At 43.2% G+C, this 19,905-nt stretch overlaps 3 protein-coding genes and 1 long non-coding RNA gene across 4 annotated transcripts; 2 read left to right on the top strand and 2 right to left on the bottom strand.

The window, feature by feature from the left end:
- Positions 1-487: 487 nt before the first annotated feature.
- GATC (glutamyl-tRNA amidotransferase subunit C) lies at positions 488-10,000 on the bottom strand. The gene is made up of 4 exons (XM_040443698.1): positions 9,897-10,000; positions 9,630-9,802; positions 3,356-3,459; positions 488-1,412 (listed from the first exon to the last, which is right to left on the bottom strand). Exons 1-4 carry the CDS (start codon positions 9,975-9,977, stop codon positions 1,360-1,362), a joined length of 411 nt encoding a protein of 136 aa, XP_040299632.1. The 5' UTR covers positions 9,978-10,000; the 3' UTR covers positions 488-1,359.
- On the top strand, positions 2,096-4,881 carry LOC121010233 (uncharacterized). Its single transcript, XR_005781052.1, has 2 exons — positions 2,096-2,599; positions 2,870-4,881. It is a non-coding gene; the product is annotated as an uncharacterized LOC121010233 (long non-coding RNA).
- On the top strand, positions 9,968-13,186 carry TRIAP1 (TP53 regulated inhibitor of apoptosis 1). Its single transcript, XM_040443700.1, has 2 exons — positions 9,968-10,228; positions 11,174-13,186. Exons 1-2 carry the CDS (start codon positions 9,998-10,000, stop codon positions 11,255-11,257), a joined length of 315 nt encoding a protein of 104 aa, XP_040299634.1. The 5' UTR covers positions 9,968-9,997; the 3' UTR covers positions 11,258-13,186.
- Positions 13,187-13,655: 469 nt separating this feature from the next.
- COX6A1 (cytochrome c oxidase subunit 6A1) lies at positions 13,656-15,504 on the bottom strand. The gene is made up of 3 exons (XM_040443699.1): positions 15,365-15,504; positions 15,072-15,214; positions 13,656-13,933 (listed from the first exon to the last, which is right to left on the bottom strand). Exons 1-3 carry the CDS (start codon positions 15,465-15,467, stop codon positions 13,850-13,852), a joined length of 330 nt encoding a protein of 109 aa, XP_040299633.1. The 5' UTR covers positions 15,468-15,504; the 3' UTR covers positions 13,656-13,849.
- Positions 15,505-19,905: the final 4,401 nt, after the last annotated feature.

Consider the following 19,905-nt stretch of genomic DNA (forward strand, 5'->3'; position numbering starts at 1 on the left):
ATTTTGAGAGAGAGGCACACAGCGTGAGTGGAAGAGGGAGAGAGAATCCCAAGCAGGCTCTGTGCTGCCAGTGCAGAGCCCGATGCGGGGCTTGAACCACAAAGCTGTGAGATCACGACCTGAGCCGAAACCAAGAATCGGATGCTTAACCAACTGAGCCACTTAGGTGCCCCTAAATGAAGCCACTTTAAAGAAAAAAGGAGCATTTAAGATAGGGCAAAGGAATGAGAAGAATAAAACAGACCTTTTAAAGTTGGAAGCAGCATAAAGATCACTGGAAAATTCTTAAAACCAACTCTGGCAGTTTGGAGGGGGGAAAAATCTCTTTAATTTTTGCTTCTATCACTTTTATCCCTCAATCTGTTTTACTTAACTTTGGTATCTGAGCCTTCTTAAAACACAAAATCAAAAAACTCCAGTATCTTGGATTCTACTCAATTCAGTAATCGTGGTGGGGACAGGGAGGCTACTTTGTTCCAGACCTGGGTCTTTTTGTTAAAAAGCCACTTTATTGAAGTATGATTGATATGTAAAAGGCTGTACTTATTTAATGTATACGAATCAATGAGTTTGGGGTTAAGTGTATACCGGATCACCGTCAAAGCTATAACCATATCCATCACCTCCCCAAGTCTCCTCCCTACTTCTTTAAGATTTATTTGTGGTAAGAACATTTAATATAGTATCTACCCTCTTAGCAAATTTTTAGTGTTCGATATAGTACTGTTAGCTATTCCAGGGCTATTTTTATTGTAAGTTCTTTTCAGAAAAACTATAGCTATGGCTAGTATCCATTTTGAGTGTAATGACTTTGTGGGATGTGGATGATTGTAGGTTAGGAGTTCCCAAGCTGTAGAGTCTACTTTGAACACTCTTCAGACATTAGGAGAAAGTTAGCCTTCTGTTCTGAATAAAGTGGGTACCCAGGAACAAATTTGAGTTTGTTTGGTAAAGATACAAGGTTTCTTAGATGACAGAAACAGTAACTGAAAAGTACAACACAGGTTGTCATATGGCGATCAGATAACACTGTCTAATAGTTACGTAAATAGAAAAACCGATTTACGTACAGTTTGGTAGACCACCGTTTTGGGAGGAGATAAAGGAGAATAACCTATACTGAACAGTGTGTGAATAAATATTTGATTCATTTCCTCAGAAAGTGACAGTACCTTTTACTTCCAGTAGAAGCAGGAACTCATTGCCTTGTTTTGGCTAGATATTTCCCAATGTTGTCTTCAGAGAGTTAGTTACTAAAAATCACTTAAACATCAGTTTTTTTTCAGGTAACCGAAGAAAGTGGAAATATTTGTGTTCGTGGTAACAAAATACTATCTTTGGGCCTCCATGAATAGCTAGTCAGTTGTGTGAAAAGGGCTGTTGTTCATCCTGCTTTGGCAAAGAGATATTACCTGTTTGAAAACAATAACAAAAAAGGATGTTATAGCTGAGCCTGTTTCCCAACTGACTCAACTGAGCTAACTTATCACTTGGTTTGTCACGAAAAATAAGCAATGCAAATAAGTGTAGCTACTACCCTGTTATTTCTGAATGTCTGAAAGAATAACAGTTACAAGTGAATCCTAATAAATGCACACTTTTCAATAAGGAGCAGAGACAGGTTAGCCAGTTAATATGCACATAGGAGTGGAAGGAAGGACATTAATAATTGTAAATTCACTTTCCCAAAAAGCAAAGTCTGACACAAAGTTCTATTTGAGAAATAACATATGTGATCAATGGCTATGTCTGTTAAAATAGTGACAACTATCAGGCTCTGAGATAAATTATAAAATCTTTTTTCTCTTCAGTTAATCTGAGGTAGTTTAGTGAACCAGGGGCCTGATTAAGAGTTGAGCCCACACCTTTTTTTTTTTTTAATTTTTATTATTTTTAAGTAGGCTCTGCGCTGGATGAGAGGTTTGAACTCAAGACCCTGAGATCAAGAGTCACATGTGCTCAGGGTGCCTGAGTGGCTCAGTCAGTTGAGTGTCCAACTCTTAATTTTGGCTCAGGTCATGATCTCATGGTCATGAGATCAGGCCCTATGTTGGGCTCCACACTGGGTGTGGAGCCTGCTTAAGATTCTCTCCCTCTCAAAAAAAAAAAAAAAAACCCACATGCTCTACTAACTGAGCCAGCCAGGCACTCCAAGCCCAAGCCCACAAGTTTTTAAGCTTTCTTTCCCATACTGGCTTCAAGCAGCGCTTTCCTTTAACTGACTGGTCTTGACTGACTAGTCTTGATCAAAGAGGTAATCCTTGCACTGGGGGACTGATGTTTGTCTCTGAGACTACTTAGAATGGTTCTCCTCTGAGGTGATCTCCTGACTGTGAAGCTGGCATTTGGAAAACCATCTACCTGAGTGCTCAAGCTCACATTCCCACATGTCCAGACGGGTGCAGCAGTTCTGCATTCTGAAGACCCACCCATCTGTAGAGGAGCTAAAAAGTTCAACCCACCCAGGATTCTGTATTTTATTATTGGCCCAGAGTTATTTTTAAGTTTTCATTTATAATAGTCACAGCAAATTTTAAAGATGCAAATCTCAACAGCAGGGTTGCAAACTGATGGCTCCCAGGATGCATCTGGCTTGCAGGTATGTTTTATGTGGTTTTTTTTTTTTTTTGTTTGTTTGTTTGTTTTTTAAATCTTTGAATTAGCTCCCATACTTAAAATTTGGGAAATACCCCCCGGTGACCCAATGAAAATGCCAGATGTCTGGGTTCTCTGGGAATATGGGCTCACATTACTGCCTGGCACTGAACGAGGAGCAGTGAATTCCCTTTTAGGCAGAGCTTGAGCTCCAGATGTGCCACTGTATACACCTCTCCCCGCCACAGGGCTGTTTTGTTCATTCCTATTACAGACTGGTCCCTAGAAGGAAACATGACCCCTGGACTCTACTGCCACCTTAATGCCACCACCTGTATTTGATTTATGCTTTTTTTTTTCACTATTAATAAATACGGGTTTTTTTTCATTAGTTCCAGTTTTATTGAGAAATAATTGACATAACACTGTAAGTTTAAGGTGTACAACACAATGATTTAATATATGTATATACTGCAGAATGATTACCACAAGATTAGTTAATATCTCACATAGTTCTGATTTTTTTCTTGTGGTGAGAACTTTTAAGACCTACTCTCTAGCAACTTTCAAATACAGACTACAGTACTGTAAACTATAGTCATTCTGTTCTACAGTGAAGTTTGTACCTTTTGACCACCTTCACCTAGTTCCTACTTTATACTTTTAAAAATACTTTCATGTAGCAAAATTTGGGCCTCAAAGCTACCACTGTGTTCTTAGTTCACTGAGGGACAGTTAAACCACTTTGGGCAAAACATACCTGGGGGAGCCACAAAATACTCCTCCACAACTCGATGGGCATTTTGTAGTAGTTCTTCAACACAGTTGCCTTCTACCACATTGTCAGATCTCAAGTACAGACATCTACAAAACCAGAAGCTCAAGGTTACCTTCTCAGAGAATAGGCTTCTAGAGCATGGGTGGAGAGGGTCAAGAATGGAAAAAATGGAGCAGCATATTCTTGAGTTGTGGTTACTGTTCAAAGATAGAGGACTTGTCAACAGTAGACCAAATAACAATCTGCAGTTGATAGATTCTCTCAACCACTCAGTGAGGTAAGTGATAATTATTCCTCAGGACTGATATGTTCAACCATGGGTAAGTTGCTTTTGGTGAAGACAGGTAAGGCAATTACAATAAAATGTGTTAAATCTAACAGGTAAGCAAAGCTTGCCAAGGGAATAGAAGGGGGCACCTAATCTAGCCTGGGTGAGGAACAGACATTCAGAATAGGTGATGTCACTGCTAAAGGATGGGCAAGAAACCACTGGATTGTTGGGATGGGAAATGGGCTTCCAGGCTGGTGAAGAAACTTGCTCAAGAGTGGTTATTAGTGGTTTAAGGATATTAGCTCCTAAGTGACAGGATGGAGTCTGAGCACAGTTCTGTACCCAGACAGGATGGAGTCTGAGCACAGTTCTGTACCCATAAGATGAGTGGTTTTTTCACTGTAGCCACCTTTATGAATATGAAAGTATCTGCCCTTACATAGCTCAAGAATCTCCCACTGTTCTCTGGGCCTCATGGCTTCATTAAAGTATCCAAATGGCAAGCTAATGAAACCAAACTGGAATTGAACATATCTATGGGGCTTCGCTGCCGTTTGAAGGTTTACAAGTGCATGGCAAAATGTCTGAGTCTGCTTCTAGATACTTGAGCTGAAAAATAAGCAGTCTCTCTGCTCAATCACTGATAGGGGAGCAGGCAAACTCGTTCCACTTTGAGCCAGATATAGACTGAGGGCTAAGCCTAACAGGACAAAAGGGCAAGGACATTACATGAACATCCAGGCAAAGGCTGCAGAGGGCTAAGTTGTCATGATAAGGTTCTTCTAGGAAAGGCCTAGTTCTGTTTCTTTTGTGGCACTTACCCTAGGGCTAGACACAATAAACATGGTATGGACCGGACAGAGCTGGAGTCTGTTCCAGGATCTGGCACTATCTTAACTGTGTGGCCTTGAATAAGAATGATCTTTCCAGACCTTCACTTTCTTGCCAGAAAAATGAAGGTTGCACTTGATTTTTTTTTTTTTTTTTTAAACCATACAGGGGCTTAAGAAAACTTGGAGAACAAAATAAAAATTATCTGTAAAGGTAACCACTGGACCTTCTGGAGTTTATATTTCTGTTGGGTGGTATAACAAAATGACTCAGGGCTCCTGAGTCAGCTGAATTCAAATCTTAGTGCCACACATGGCACATGGGCAAGTTACCCTCTCCATGTACCTGTTTCCTTATTTGTGGAATGCTTCATAGAATTGCTGGGAAGATTAAATATTAAAGAAGATCTGATAATGCTGGGCCTGCATTTTCACCACGGTAAGAGGTGGGTGCCGAATAGCACCTGCTCCTTTCAGAAAGAGTTAGTGCACACAGGCACACCTCAGTCCCCACCACTCAGTACACCTATGCACTTAACCTGCTGTAATCATGCATTGCCTGCCTAGTCCCTACAGACTGAAGACTGAATTGTCCTGGGGCACTTGAGTCTGATGAAGTAAGCCTCTGGTACCACCAACAGGTGGTGAAAAGCTACTGCTTCCCCACAGATGTAATAGCAATGGATTTATTCACTCATTTGGTAATCCAGTTTTCTATGTAAGTGATGTTTCCAGAAAAAATTCACTCTTAAATACCACACATTTTTACCTAAATACTGATTATGATGGAGTTGTTTCCAGAAGAAATCCACACCTTCCTATTTCCATAATCCTAGACTACTGAACCCAGGGTCTCTGTGAGGGTGGCACCTCAGTAGTTCACTTGGCAAGTCACCTAACTTTTCTTGATCTCAGAATCACACACAAAATCCAAATGGGACCCAATGAAATTTTTAGGTGCCTCTAAATTACTGATTGACTAAATGTCTACCTGACCTCATTTCTCAGGGTTTGACAAGAGAGGATTAAGCCCAAATGCTATAGGGCACCCAATGTGATACTAAATCAACTATCTCTCTGGGCTAGTATGAATTAGGTATTCCTTGGAAGTACTGAAAAAAGCCACTTGAATCTTTATGCGTTCTGGTTCAGATGAAAAATCCTGGTTGAGAAAGGCTTCTGTGAACTAGAAATCCTTACCCTCTAAAGTTTATATACATGGCACATTAACCAGTAACTGGAAGATGCTAATAAAAAGCAGTTTAATGGAAAGCACTATGGCAGCACTGAGGAAGAAGTACCTCTATCGGCCCTTGGACTGACCAGATAAGAGTTCTGCTGCTGGTGTTGGGCTGCCACAAGTCCTTTTTCTGGGCATCACTCTATTTCCATCTATAATAAGCCTTTTCCCTCCTGCCTAATCGATTTCTAATTTGATGCAGACTGGAATGAGAGTTAATCAATTTGGCTAAGAATTTTCATTTCGATTAAGACTCTGAGGGACAGCCTAAGTACTGAAGTATCTGGCTGCAGTCAGAGCTCTCATCATCTGAGTCCCTCTTGAGGTAAGAGAGAATTAAGGTTCTAGAGGCTGACTTTAGATGGCACATCTATTTTTTTTAAATTTTTTTTTAACGTTTATTTTTGAGACAGAGACAGGGCATGAACGGGGGAGGGTCAGAGAGAGGGAGAGACAGAATCTGAAACAGGCTCCAGGCTCTGAGCTGTCAGCACAGAGCCCGACGGGGGCTCGAACTCAGACTGAGAGATCATGACCTGAGCCGAAGTCGGCCGCTTAACCGACTGAGCCACCCAGGCGCCCCTAGACGGTGTATCTAGAACAGTATTTGAGAGCTGAGGCTCTGAGTTCCAAGTCCTGGATTCTCTTACTAAACCTGTGAGACTCTGGGGCATATTACATAAGCTTTCTGAGCCTTGGTTTCTTCATCTATAAAGCATATACTAGTATTTACCTCCAGGTTTGTATGTGACAACTGAGATAACACAAAAAATCTTAGCACCTGGCATGTAAGCGTGCTAATGCTTTTTAGCTCAATCCGAATGACAGGGTAAGGTATTAATGTGCCAAGAGATTTCTAATAGCCTCAGTGCTTTTACACCTAGTGTAAAATGGTTTAATACTTGCCTTAACTGGGTTCCATTTCAAACATCAGTGAGGCAGTATGTTCAAAAACATGAAAGTCTTACAAGTGCTACATCTCTAAAATGGAATCACAAACCCAAGCTGATTTCCAAGTTTATGGCAAGACTGCAGACCACTGAATACCAAGTCACTATTCCACCTACCAGATCCAAATCCCCTTTTCATTAATTCTTCCCTGAGTAATAGTTGCACTTCTCTATAGTTCCCCTTTAGATGATTGGGGAAATTCTGACTCCTCTTTGTTCTTCTATTTGCTCCTTTCCTAAAGATACTAATAAAGAACATTCAACAAATATTTACTGAGTGCTTGGTGCTAGACACTGAGAATTTGATGAGCAATAATAGATAAGCTCCCTGGAACATGGATAAGCAATAGGAGAGGGGCAGAGAATCAAATATTACAAATACGGGTGCCTGACTGGACCAGTTGGTAGAGCACGTGACTCTTGATCTCAGTGTCATGAGTTCAAATCCTATGTTGGGTGTAGAGATTAAAGTAAGTAAATAAATATTACTCAAACGGATGTATAAACACATGTAAAATTATAGCTGTACTGAATACCATGAGAGACAGGTGCTGAAAGGGAACCTGACTTGATAGAGAAAAATGAAAAATCTCCCTGAGGAAGAGGCAGTTGAAATCTGAAGAAGAAAGGAAATGAACTTAAGCAAAAGAAAGTCGTAGGAGGGATGAGGTAAGGATAAAGGCAAGGGCCCAGAATTCCAAGAAGGAAAAAGAATGGAGAGCTCAAGGAACTGAAGGTGACAGCCCTGTCTGGAGGTAGGCAGGGGCTAGGTTAAGTGATGCATTGTAGGCTCTGGTGAAGCTTTGTCTTTATCCTAAAGAACACTGGAGAGCCTGAAATCTTGGGTAAGAGAATGACATCAGATTTCTATTTTGAAGTGTTATGTAATTGTGGGCAAACTGTTTGACTTCTGTAGACCTGATCATCAGATGACAAAATAAGAGAAAGGATGTGAAAGAAACAAAGGTGGGAGGAGAAAACAGGAGCCTAGCAAGCACTTTACACAGAGGTTATGGTTACAAAAAGGTCTGTCTCTCTCTGTTGGCACTAATGGCAGCTAATCATTTTTTGCTCTCACCTATACTAGGAATGTATTTTTTTTAATCCCATCAAGAAAAGGGTAAGACGGGCACCTGGGTGGCTCAGTCAGTTAAGGGTCCGACTCGTGGTTTTGGCTCAGGTCACGATCTCATGGTTCATGAGTTCAAGCCCTGTGTTGGGCTCTGTGTTGACAGTGCGGAGCCTCCTTGGGATTCTCTCTCTCTCCCTCAAAATAAATAAAAAAGGGGGGGGGGAGGACAGAACTGTAGACTTCCCTGCTTTTTATGAGCTACATACCGACCCTTCCCAAGAAACTGTAGTCCCAAACAGCAAAACAAGTCTGCTTTTCAAAAAGGAGCAGTTTCTTTTAAATATATTTTTAAATCTTTAAAATATATTAAGATTTGGTAACAACTGGTAGAAGTGGAGAGAGGCTGCACCCTTTTATATAATAAAAACTACTTTGTCAAAGACCTGCCCCCGTATTGCATTACACTATACTACCTCACTATTTGTGTTAGTATCCCATTTCTTTATGCATTTGTAAACGTCCTGGCCCTCGGTATAAAATGAAAAGTTAGAACTTCCCTCTGCATTTCCACCTTCTTTAAAACTAATCATTGTTAAGTTTCTTGCATGCTCTTTGAGGGAACAAAACATGACTTAATGCATATACCAGAACATACCAAATAGATTACACATTAAAGTATTGATAATCCCATACACAATGTTCTGAATCTTGCCTTTTTTATTAAATATATCTTGGGACCTTTCCATGTCAGTATATATAGCTGTTTCACTATTTGTCAAATATCCCATTGTATGATGATGTATTTAGCCATGAAGTACACTTAGAGACTGTCTTTTTGTTTCTTGAACTTAAAAAAAAACTTATACTTTTTTTTAAAAATGTTTATTTTTGAGAGGGGGGGAGGGGCAGAGAGAGAGGGAGACAGAGGATCTGAAGTGGGCTCTGTGCTGACAGCAGAGAACCCAATGTGGGGCTTGAACTCATGAACTACAAGATCATGACCTGAGATGAAGTCGGATGCCCAAACAACTGAGCTACCCAAGAACTCCTCACATTTTTTAAAAATTCATTTATCTATTTTAAGTAAACTCTACCCCCAGCATAGGGCTGGAACTGACGACCCCAGAGATCAAGAGTCACATACTCTACCGATTGAGCCAGCCAGGGGCCTCTTCTTGGCTTTTGTTGTTGTTGTTGTTGTTTTGTATTATAAACAGATCTGGACACCCTGAACACTGGATGCACTTTTACAGATATGTCCATAGGGATCACTAGGCCAGAAAATATGTACAGGACATATTTTGAGACAGGGATCCAATAAGTAAGCAAGTCAAATATGGGCTCACATTCTACTAACAAGGGACAGATCAACAAAAATACAAAAATAAGATAATCAAGAAAGAGAAGAAAATCCAACAAGGAAGTCAGTGATTGGAAAGGGAAAGGACATTTGGAGAAGGAGAGGACTTACAGAGGAGAGATGCCAAGGAGACAGGCTATCCAAGAAAAAGATAACAGCAAACGCAAAGATCCTACACAAGAACGAATTTGGAATGTTGGAGGAACAGTAAGAAAGGTACTATAGCTGGAGTAGAGCAGTATGTCCACGGGGTAGGCAGAGACTCTGAAGTAGGGCCTTGAAGGTGGTTATCAATTCGAACACTGTTCTTGTTACACTGGGAGGCCTGGAGGATTTTAAACGAGAGTGATGGGATCCATAACGAACAAGGGAAGGAATGAAACCACTTACCCCGCGGGGTGACCGTGGGCAAGTTCTTGCACCTCGCTTAAGGCCTTTTTCCCTTCCGTGAAAGGACACACTAATCGCCACCTCAAATGGCTGCGAAGGCGCAACAGACAAGGCTTCGGGGTATGCGGCCTCGAGTGTTTTACCTGTCCTCCAATACTGATTCCATGGGCTCCACCCCGTCCGTGTCCACGGCGCGGAGCCGGTCGGCAAAGGCGATGGCTTTCTCCAGTCGTGCCACGGCCTCTTGGCTGCCGAAGTCCACAAGCGCTAGACGCTCCAGGTGCTCGATCACCTCAGCCGTGACACGGCCACTACCCTGGGCGGATGAGTCGGAGAATGGGGGTCATGGGTGGGACCTGCTCCGTGTCCCGACCTGCTTCACCACCCGCCTAGACACCCCCGGCCTTTACCTGAGGATCCGTCTTGGAGGTGAAGCCCCGGTGCCAGCCCATCCAGGACCGACGGCCCAGCAACACCGCACGCGCCCACATTTCTCTCCTCGGCCGCCGTAATGCGTCCACACGTAAGTCGAGCGACGCGCTTAAGAGTGACGACATCAGAGCGCGCCGCCACTGCTGCTGCTGCCGCCGCCGCCATGAACAGCGTAGGGGAGGCCTGCACTGACATGAAGCGCGAGTACGACCAGTGCTTTAATCGCTGGTTTGCCGAGAAGTTCCTCAAGGGGGACGGCTCCGGGGACCCGTGCACCGACCTCTTCAAGCGCTACCAGCAGTGTGTTCAGGTGAGCGCTCAGTTGGCCAGGGCCCTCTCGTCCTCTCTGCGGTGTCCCGGGCCACACGCGTAGTATCTTGCGGGAGTTGGAATTGGGAGGGTGAAGAAAAGCCGCAGTGAGGGCAGTGGCAGGAGCTGTCTTCCCATCATCACTACCAGGCTGCCTGGTATCTCTCTGAATGACAAAGTTAAATATTTTTGCAGTGCTTTACGTCTTACGGAGCACAGTAGCATCCTTTGGTCCTCATCCTAAACTTGCAAAGTGGGCATAGTTCTTATTTTATACATGGAACACTTACGCCCCCAAACAGGAAGTGATTAGTGCAAGTTCACCAGAATCGTTCCCCTGATTTTTGCGGTAGTGCACTATTCCACTATTACGTTGGAGGGGGAAGCGCGGTGTTAAGTATCTCTGGCCTGTTAGACGTCAGTGTCTGGACTGATTTTGTTGTTTTAATTCCTTCATTGGCCTGTTTGATTTCTGAACTGCCAGCCAGCTAGGAAATGTTCATTCCAGTTCAATGAATTAGATTGTAAGCACAGCACTGGGCACAGCACTCCCAGTTAATTTAAAACGTCCACAGGGTAATTCCAAGTTGCTATCTTTGTCCTATTTACAGATGGGAAAGTGAGGCTTCCTAAGGTCACATAGCCATAAGTCCTGGAACGCAGATTTGAGTTTGTGTCCATCACAGTAGAGTGGAGATACTGTTTAAATTCCATGTTTGAATTTTGACGATTCCTCACACCACCTTTCCAATCTGTCTCTGGTCTTACATTTAATTTCTTCGTAATGGTACTCAGGTTTTAAAAAGTACAGGTCTTGAATCATGGTTGGTTTTTTTTTGTTTTTGTTTTGGTCCAATCTGATTTATTAGTTTTGTGCCATCGTATTTACAAAGTTTGGTCCTCAAGCTTCATATAGATCTGTTTCATGTGTTTTTCCTTCCATCAGAAAGCAATAAAGGAGAAGGAGATCCCCATTGAAGGACTGGAATTCATGGGCCATGGCAAAGAAAAGCCTGAAAGCTCTTCTTGACCTTGACAGTCTCCTTGAAAATGGACTCCTCGAATCAGGAAATAGAGGACACTGGATTTCGTCAGTTAAGGCTGTTAAAATAGCCATCGATTTGATGAGTTTAGGAGGGAGTTTTCTTTCCTCCTTAATTTCCTCTCAATTGTGTAAGAGGATGAACCATCACTCTTTGCTTTGAGAGGATTTCTTACTCTGGCATCTTGCAGGAACTCCATGTGCTAAAACTGAATGATTTCTTAGGATTATGATCTGGGATAAGCTTTAAGTATCCTTTGTATGTGAACACTGATAGACTTGTCAGGATGATCAGGGTTGCCTAACCTCTTAAGTTTTGCTCTGAAGGACATGAGGTACATTGTACTGGGATTATTCATGGAAGCGATTGGTCAGGATCTCTTCTCTCAGGGAGCTAATGCTCTGAAAAAGGGATCCCAGCACAAGTTTTAATCAATGCTTGGGAGCATGGCTTTATTTCTATAGAACTGTTAAGATTGCTGGTGGACTGGGTTAGCCAACAGGAAAACAGCTTTAACAGAGTTCCTTGCCTTAAAAAGAGGTGTCAGATTTCAGATTAAGATGTGAAAGCTTGAAGAATATTGCAGTAAAAACCATTTCAGAGCTCACAGTGTAGTTTAGGAATTAAGATTTCATGGAGTAACTATGGAGGAACATCCTAAATTGCAAAGATCTGCTGTTGCCAGTTTTCAACCCAAGTCAATTAAGCCAACCCGTATTATCTTAAAACTGCCAAAATGCTGCATCTGGTTAAAAGGTTAAAGAGTTTGCTTTATTTGCCTCATGTATCCACCCTGCCCTGGAATGTCTGTAATCGTGAAGATGGAATAAATTGTAACATCTAGTTTCATTATTTGCCCCTGGAGAACTCAGTGCACCTTATGGAACAGCTATTACACTGTAACCCCACATATCCCATATGCACACTAAGGGAGAGTTTTGTTTTATAACTTAAAGGTGAAAAGTGAAGATTTATCTAAGTGAAATAGTGTGCTATAACAATTAGAAATCTCACTGGTTTCTGAAGTTTATTCCCACAGTAAGCTACACAAATAATATGCTTATATAACTGCACACACAAAAAAATGCCAGGATCAGGTGAGCACTTACACACTTTGGAATGTCAGGTAATCACCAAAACTGCATATATTGAGTAATTTGGTTCACACATATATACCCAATATAGTATGAAACAGTTTACAGAAGGCAAAAATTCTATTATCCTCTCCAATTTACCAATGACTACTTCATATTTAACATGGCCAGTCCTTAATGTCATTTCAAGACATTCTACATTTATATTTTTGACTGGTTCCAGTCCATTATACAAGGATTAGAAGAGATCATTGGAACCCGGTTGAGGGATGCCAGGCAGCAAGCCAAAGTTAAGTACATCTGTTCTGACCTCAGACTGGCCACAAGTACAACAGGTCCATAGTGACTTGGAAGCACAAGCACAGGCTGCGGTTAGATCACAAAATGGTAAAGACAGCAGGGATCCTTTTTTTCCTTACTGTAAATGGCTTTCATGCCTTGTGTTTCCATTTGCCTCACCTCTGCAATACTAGTTTACTGTGTGTACTGTGCAATACCAAAACCTGGTAGCCTCTTGCTCTTTACTACCCAACTGTCTGATTGAGCCTCAAGAATAAAACCAGCTCCAAGCCAACCATGTTCTTCCACTGTAATTGCTACTGAGGGAATCTTTTTTTCTGATTGTTCTTCATTCTTTTTTGACTTCATCCTCCCCATAAAGTGACTCCAACTATCTCAGCTACTTCAGAGATTTTAAATTTTGAGGAAGAATGAATGGCTCTTTAAGGGTGACTTTGTTACTATTACTATTGTTTCTCCTTAATTCTTAGTGCTATAAGAAGGTTTTAATTCCAGAAACAAATAAAGCCAATGGTATATGCAGAAATGTGTCATACTGCCTTCATTTCTCCAAAAGTTTGACCATTTCAGCCTTCAGGGTGCTGAGAGATGACCCCAAGATGAGAACTTGACACCTTTGGAGAAAATTATCCATTGGGAGTATTCTTCAACAAATGCTGGTGGAATGGGACAAGAGAAGGCTAGGACACAGGAAGCACTTTCTCTAGAGAATCAAAGATACTGCTTTCAGATATTAATTGCAGGTATTCTACTGGCCACTCAGTATCTTTGCCACCCAAAATCTGTCAAGACCCAATCTCAATTCTTAAATCAGCTCCACTCATGGTCCCTTTGCTTTACCCACCCCAGGCATAAGAAACCAAGGACAAGTCTGATATAAACACTTTCTACAGGCCTATAAATGGTGGCCATAAACCTTCACGGCAGAAACAGAAATAACATTAATGCTGATTTCCAAGGGAAAAACACCACCAAAGAATGCAACTCCAGCTCATGGACCAATCTAAGTTATTTATTTAAGCCATCTCCTGCCATAGCAAAGGGATGGAAGATCAGTATACTGGTCATCATTTGATACAAGTAAGGAAGGTGAGCTTAAGGTCCCATATACTTTTCTGGTCCGTGTGCAGAGTCATGGTCCAAACCAGTGCTGTGGTCCCCAATGGGTTATGGTCCAGGTTCTCTTTATTCATCTTCATAGCCGGTCGGAAGTGGATTCACGTGAGAGTTATGGAATAGAGTATGATTACCATCTCCCCAGGGAAAGGGCTGTGGAGTGAAGATGTCAATTAGGCAATTCCAGAGAAGAGTTGAGACTGCCATGAACTGCTTAAGATACAGGGTATGTGACAGACAATACCTGGCAACTAGTCTATCAGTGCTGTCTTTACGAATCACATCACCTGTATCAGAATGGAAGAGGAGTATGGGGGAGGAGATGCTTATTTAAATGCAGACTTCTGGGCTTCATTCCAGATATAAAACAAATCCCTGGACTGGAAACTGCAACCTACCTTCCTCAATTATTTTGCATGCTCCCTTTGAAAAGCATGGTTTCCAACCCTGGAGGATTTTGCCCCTCCAGGGACATTGGGCAATATCTGGAGACATCTGGGGTAGGGCATCTAGTGGGTAGAGGTCAAGGATGCTGTTAAACATCCTAAGTCTCATAGGATAGCCCCTTGCCCCAACAAGAACTATCCAGCCCCAAATGTCAACAGTACTGAGGTTGAGAAATCCTGCTATATGGCTTCTACTGTACACGGGTGGGAGTGGGGCTCAGACTCAAAAATTCTGAATGTAAGACTCTAGCTTAAGTTTCTATAAAGCCAGCCCTACCTGGGCTAAGTGATGTAACAGTTATTAAAGTGCCAGAAGGGTCTTTTGTTAAGAATATTTACAACAAACAATGGAAAACAAATGATTACATCTACATCAATAGCAAAGGACAAAACAGTTGAGAAGATAACTAGCAGAAATAAGAATAAGAGAAGCTGTTAGTCTCTTCATTATGCAGCTAGTACCCTGCCAAATGCCCAGGTCCTAGAAGGGTGAATCACCTTCTGACTTTGCCTCCGTAAGGGAGATTCCCAAACCTCCAAGTCTTATACAACCCACAGTTTCAGAACAGTATAGAAGACAGAGGTGGGATGAATCAGGGAAAAAAAAAAAAAAAAAAAGGAAAACTTAAGGGCACTTTTGTATGACCTTGAAGAAAAACAGATGTGGCCCCCCCGAGTCTCAGTTACCCTTACATAAAACCAGAGAAAATACAAATTTATTTGTGAGCATTAAATGAGAAATTGTTGTACACGCCAGGCACACAGGATTTTAGAGAATGAAGAACCTGCACTAGGCATTTATAATAAAAGGAGAACGGACACTCTAAGAGCCTACAAGAGCGTACCTTGGACCTGATGCGGAGATGGGGGTAGGCGACGAACTCGGGTCTCTCGTGCTCTCCGTGATGCGACTTCAGGAAGACGTTCAGCATGCTCACTCCCACGCCAGGAAGAGCTACGAAGTAGGTGAGGGCCTTCCACATGCGAGCTGCAGAAGGGGGTACGACCGCTCAGGCCTGGTGTGGCGCCCGCCCCGTTTCTCACCCCCCACCCCCAAGGCCCCAGGCCAAGGTCACAGTCCGGCCCCGCCTCGCTCGAGTGGGGCTGAGGCCCCCCACGCCGACCGCAACTCCAGTACCTGAGCCCTCCTCGCCATGGGCGCCACTCGACATGGACCGCCCCAGCTGTGCCCCGGACCGACCTAGCAGCCCCGAAAACCGGGACGCAGCCGCCACCGCCATTTTCGACCTGCACAGCCTCAGAGCCGGAAGCGGAAGTAGAAAGTGGGCCGGAGGGCGGGACCACAACCTCAAAAGCAAACACCTATTGGGCGGAGCCTTCTCGCCTTAACTGGAGGAGCCTGCGTACTATCAAAATCCTCAGAGCCACCGATCTTGAGAGAGCATGCGCTCTGACCCTTCCGTGTGCACGCCCCTCTCCCGACAGTCCCCACCCTGGTGAGGCTAAGCGAGGCGAAGTGGGAGAGGTTTATGAAGCGCGCTCTGGCATCCGGGAGCGCTGTCTCCGTTGGAGTCCGTAGACAGCAACTGGAAGTTCTGAGCTCAGAACATCCCATCTCAAATGCCGTTCCCATTCCTCCCCGTCCTGTGACGTCATTTTTAATCGCACTTGACATAATAGTCGTCATCATTATTACTTTATCTGTCTTCCCTACTAGAATATGAACTCTGTGATGCCAGAGTTTGCCACAGCAGCATTCCCAGAGCCTGGCATGGTACCTGGAACGTAGCAGGTGCTCAATACAAATTTGTTGAATGAACGAGTGAATGAATGAATGAATGAGTAGTAACGGGAACCAGAAGGAGCCCTGGAATTGGTGCCAGAAGATTGGATTCTGATCCTGCCTCAACATCCTTAATTTGTGGCTCCTTTAGTCATGTTAGCCTTCTCTCCCTTGAAACTCTGGAAACAAAAATTGGCATCTGTTTTGTCTCTACAACCCCCTTCCCCCACGTCTTCCTTCTTCTTCCTTCTCATCTAAAAGCAGTTTTAAAAATAAAAGTTAAAATAACAATAATAGAGAAGGCAGTGTGAAGACTGAGGCAGAGATTGGAGTGATGTGGCCACAAAAAAAGAGAAGCTGGCAACCACCAGAAGCTAGAAGAGACATGGAATGGGTTTTTCCCTATAGAGGCAGTTCAAAGGGATCATGGCCCTGCTAACACCTTGATTTTGGACGTCTAGCCTCCAGAACTGTGAGAGAATAAATTTGGGGTTTAAAAACAACAACAACAAAACAAAACAAAAAAACAGAAAAAGATACTAAGATAAAGTGAAAGTAAACCTTTGGATCATAGGCCCCTTGGAGAATGTAATGAAAGCTATGAACCCTTTCTCCCAAAAAATGCACCTGCTCGTAAGCACACGGTGTTGGGGGAAGAAGGTAGCATAAAGTACATCTGGAGACCCCCCTAACAGAACTTGTGCCCCAGGTTAAAAACCCCTGAATAGGGGGAACAAACAGGGGCTCTGGTGTGGGAAGACTGAATTCACATTTTGTTTCCATCCTTTACAGCCATGTGACCTTGGGCAAATGAGATAAAATGAGGGGCGCCTGGGTGGCTCAGTTAAGTGTCCGACTTCAGCTCAGGTCATGATCTCACGGTTCATGGGTTCGAGCCCCACATCAGGCTCTGTGCTGACAGCTCAGAGCCTGGAGCCTGCTTCGAATTCTGTGTCTCCTTCTCTCTCTGTTCCTCCCCTGCTCACACACACTCTCTCTCTCTCTCTCTCTCTCAAAAATAGATTTTTTAAAAAATGAATGCTGTAAGTCTATGCAGTTTCATGAAGACAAAAATTTAGAATTGTGTTACTACAGCATCACAGTCTGATCTACCATTAGATCTTTGAGCAATCCAGGGTTTTTACAAATTATGGTACACCATATGATAATGTCAGGATCATCAAATTCCTAGGTATCCTCAAACACAGCCAAAGAGTATATGAGGCCCCAAAGTGTGGCCATGGAAAGCCTCCATGCTCAAGGGTCAGGAAATCTTTAGTCTGCCACTAGCTGTTTCCTCTTTTCTAAAATGGTAATGTAATACCCATGTATTCAACCCTTTATCCAATAAATATTTATCAGAACCCAGCTCCACCTCGGGAAGTTACTCAACTTCCAACTATAACAATGAGATTTCATCTAATAAATATTAACTAAGGAACTACTATGTGCCAGACATGTGTAGCAGTACAAACCAGGTATAAGATCTCTCATGTAACTTACATTCTAGTGATGCAGAAAGGATTAAATGAAAAATGTCTTAAATACATTAAAAATTCAACAAGTATTCATTTTCTCATAGGGCTTTCATACACTTTGCACGGTGGTACTGCTACGTAAAGATTCTATCATGGGCTTGGCTCACGGCACATAGTTAGGCATGATGCTTATGATCTTATTGCCAGGTAAGCTCAATATTTCCAAAGCCTCAGGTGATAGTTTAGACAGTCCAGGAAATGCAAATCATCAATACAAAGAATAGCTAATATTTTGGGGACATCTATTTTGTGCCCATATCATGATTGATAAACACTTTACACAAGTTGTCTTCCTCGCCTCACTTAGTGAACACTTTGGAGTCACTTTTTTTTAATGTTTATTTTTGGAGGGAGAGAGAGAGCGCACACACACAAGCATGAATGGGGGAGGGGCAGCCAGAGGGGGGGACAGAGGATCCAAAGCAGGCTCTGCACTGACAGCAGAGAGCCAGATGCAAGGTTCAAACTCATGAACCGTGAGATTGTGACCTGAGCCAAAGTCGGATACTCAACTGACTAAGCCACCCAGGTGCCCCTCATCTTTAACTCTTCTCTCTCTCTCTCTCTCTCTCTCTCTCTCTCTCTCTCTCTCTCTCTCTCACACACACACACACACACACACACACACACACACACACACTTTATATCCAATTCATCAGCAAATCCTACCAGCTCTTCCTTCAGGTGTATCCAGAATCTGACCAATTCCTACCACCCGCCGCTACCAGTGTGATGAAAGATGTTCTCATCCCTCACCTGGACAACTGCAACAGCCTCCTAGCTGGTCTCCCTGCTACCTAGTCCTCATACAGTCTATTTGCTACATGGAAGTCAGAGGATCCTTTAAAACAGTTCATCTTCCTCCTTGGCTCAGAATCCTCCCATGACTTCCATCTCACTCAGAGTAAATACCAAAATCCTTAGAGTAAGATACCAGGTCCTATACACCCTGCCCCTGGCCACCTCTCTCACATCATCCTTTCTATTTGCCCCTTTGCCCATTTCACTCCAGTTTCATTGGCCTTCTTGCCTTCCCCTTGGACACGCCACACATGCTCCTTCTTCAGGACTTTTGCACATGCTCATTTCTTCTGCCTGGAAGAGTTTTCTCCTAGGTGGCCCCATGAATTGTTTCCTTATTTCACTCAAGGATGTGCTCAGAAGTCAGCTTATCAGAAAGGCCTTCCCAGACCACCCTGAAGTGAAAGAACTCCTTCCCACCCTGACACTCTATCCTCCTTCCTGTACCTTACCCATCTGCATGGCACTTACCACCATCTGATATATTAAATATTTATTAATTTATTGTCTGCTTTCCTGCACCAAACACCACGGGGCAGGGACTATGTTTTGTTCACCAGTATGACCCCAGCACTTGGTACATGATAGGCACTCACTGAGTATACATTAATCCCAACCAAGATCCTGTGAATTAGATACTATTTTACCCACTTCTCATATAAGTAAACCATGACCCCAGGAAATTGCCCAAAGTCAGAAATCTTTAGGCAAGTGGTGGAACCAGGCAGTCTGGGACTCAAGCCAGCTCTTTTAACCTCAAAGCCATACAGGCTTTGCTTTAGGTATAATGATATCAAGTCCAAGAGGTCACCCTGTCAAGTTCATGCTGATCTGATGCTCCTAAAAAGGGATCAGCAAGAAAAGGAATAGCTATTTGATTTCTGACATCAGTGGGTTGGGAAAGAAAAATATTTCAAGTCGTGGGGTCCTTGAGAATGGACAGAACCATCAAATGTGTCCTCAGGGTACTGAACTGGCAGTTCCCAGCCTGTGCTGCCTCTCACAGTGATCCCCAGGGCACCAGGCCTCTCCACGCAGGGAGCCTCTCCAAGGCCATGGCCAGCCAGGCCTGGATTTGACGTCATCCTCTCTGGCAGCTGGTAATGTTTATGCTCATGTTGAAGCCACTAAGGTCTTTGATGCTCTATTTCCTTGAAACAGGGAGCTGGCAGGTGGGTACCTCAATACCAGGGGCAGCTGATGATGAGGGGAGGCATTTTACAAGACTAGAAGAGGCTGCCTAGCCAAGGACAGGGCTTACTTAGGGGAATGCTTATCTGGGGGTATCCTGCCTGCTATTCCTAATGTGATTTTTCCCATTTAAGAGCACCTCCGGTTTCTGGACCAATAAATATTTGTCTGCTAAGAGACTAATCCTAGGAAGTCACTGAGACATTTTCCCAAGCACACCGCAGGGGAAGCTAGGGTGTTATGACCACCACCTCCATCTTCTGAATAGCTTGTCTGAGCTGTTCAGCATCATTAATTCATGTAACTAGGGTCTCAACTGTGTCTCTGGACTGGTGTGATGGCAGTGACCCTCGTGGAACATCCAGTCTAGAGGGAGAGGCTGACAAGTAAACAGTTATTACTATT

Source organism: Herpailurus yagouaroundi, unplaced genomic scaffold (assembly GCF_014898765.1).
Source record: "Herpailurus yagouaroundi ecotype Mexico unplaced genomic scaffold, PumYag 191, whole genome shotgun sequence".
Classification (NCBI taxonomy): domain Eukaryota; kingdom Metazoa; phylum Chordata; class Mammalia; order Carnivora; family Felidae; genus Herpailurus; species Herpailurus yagouaroundi.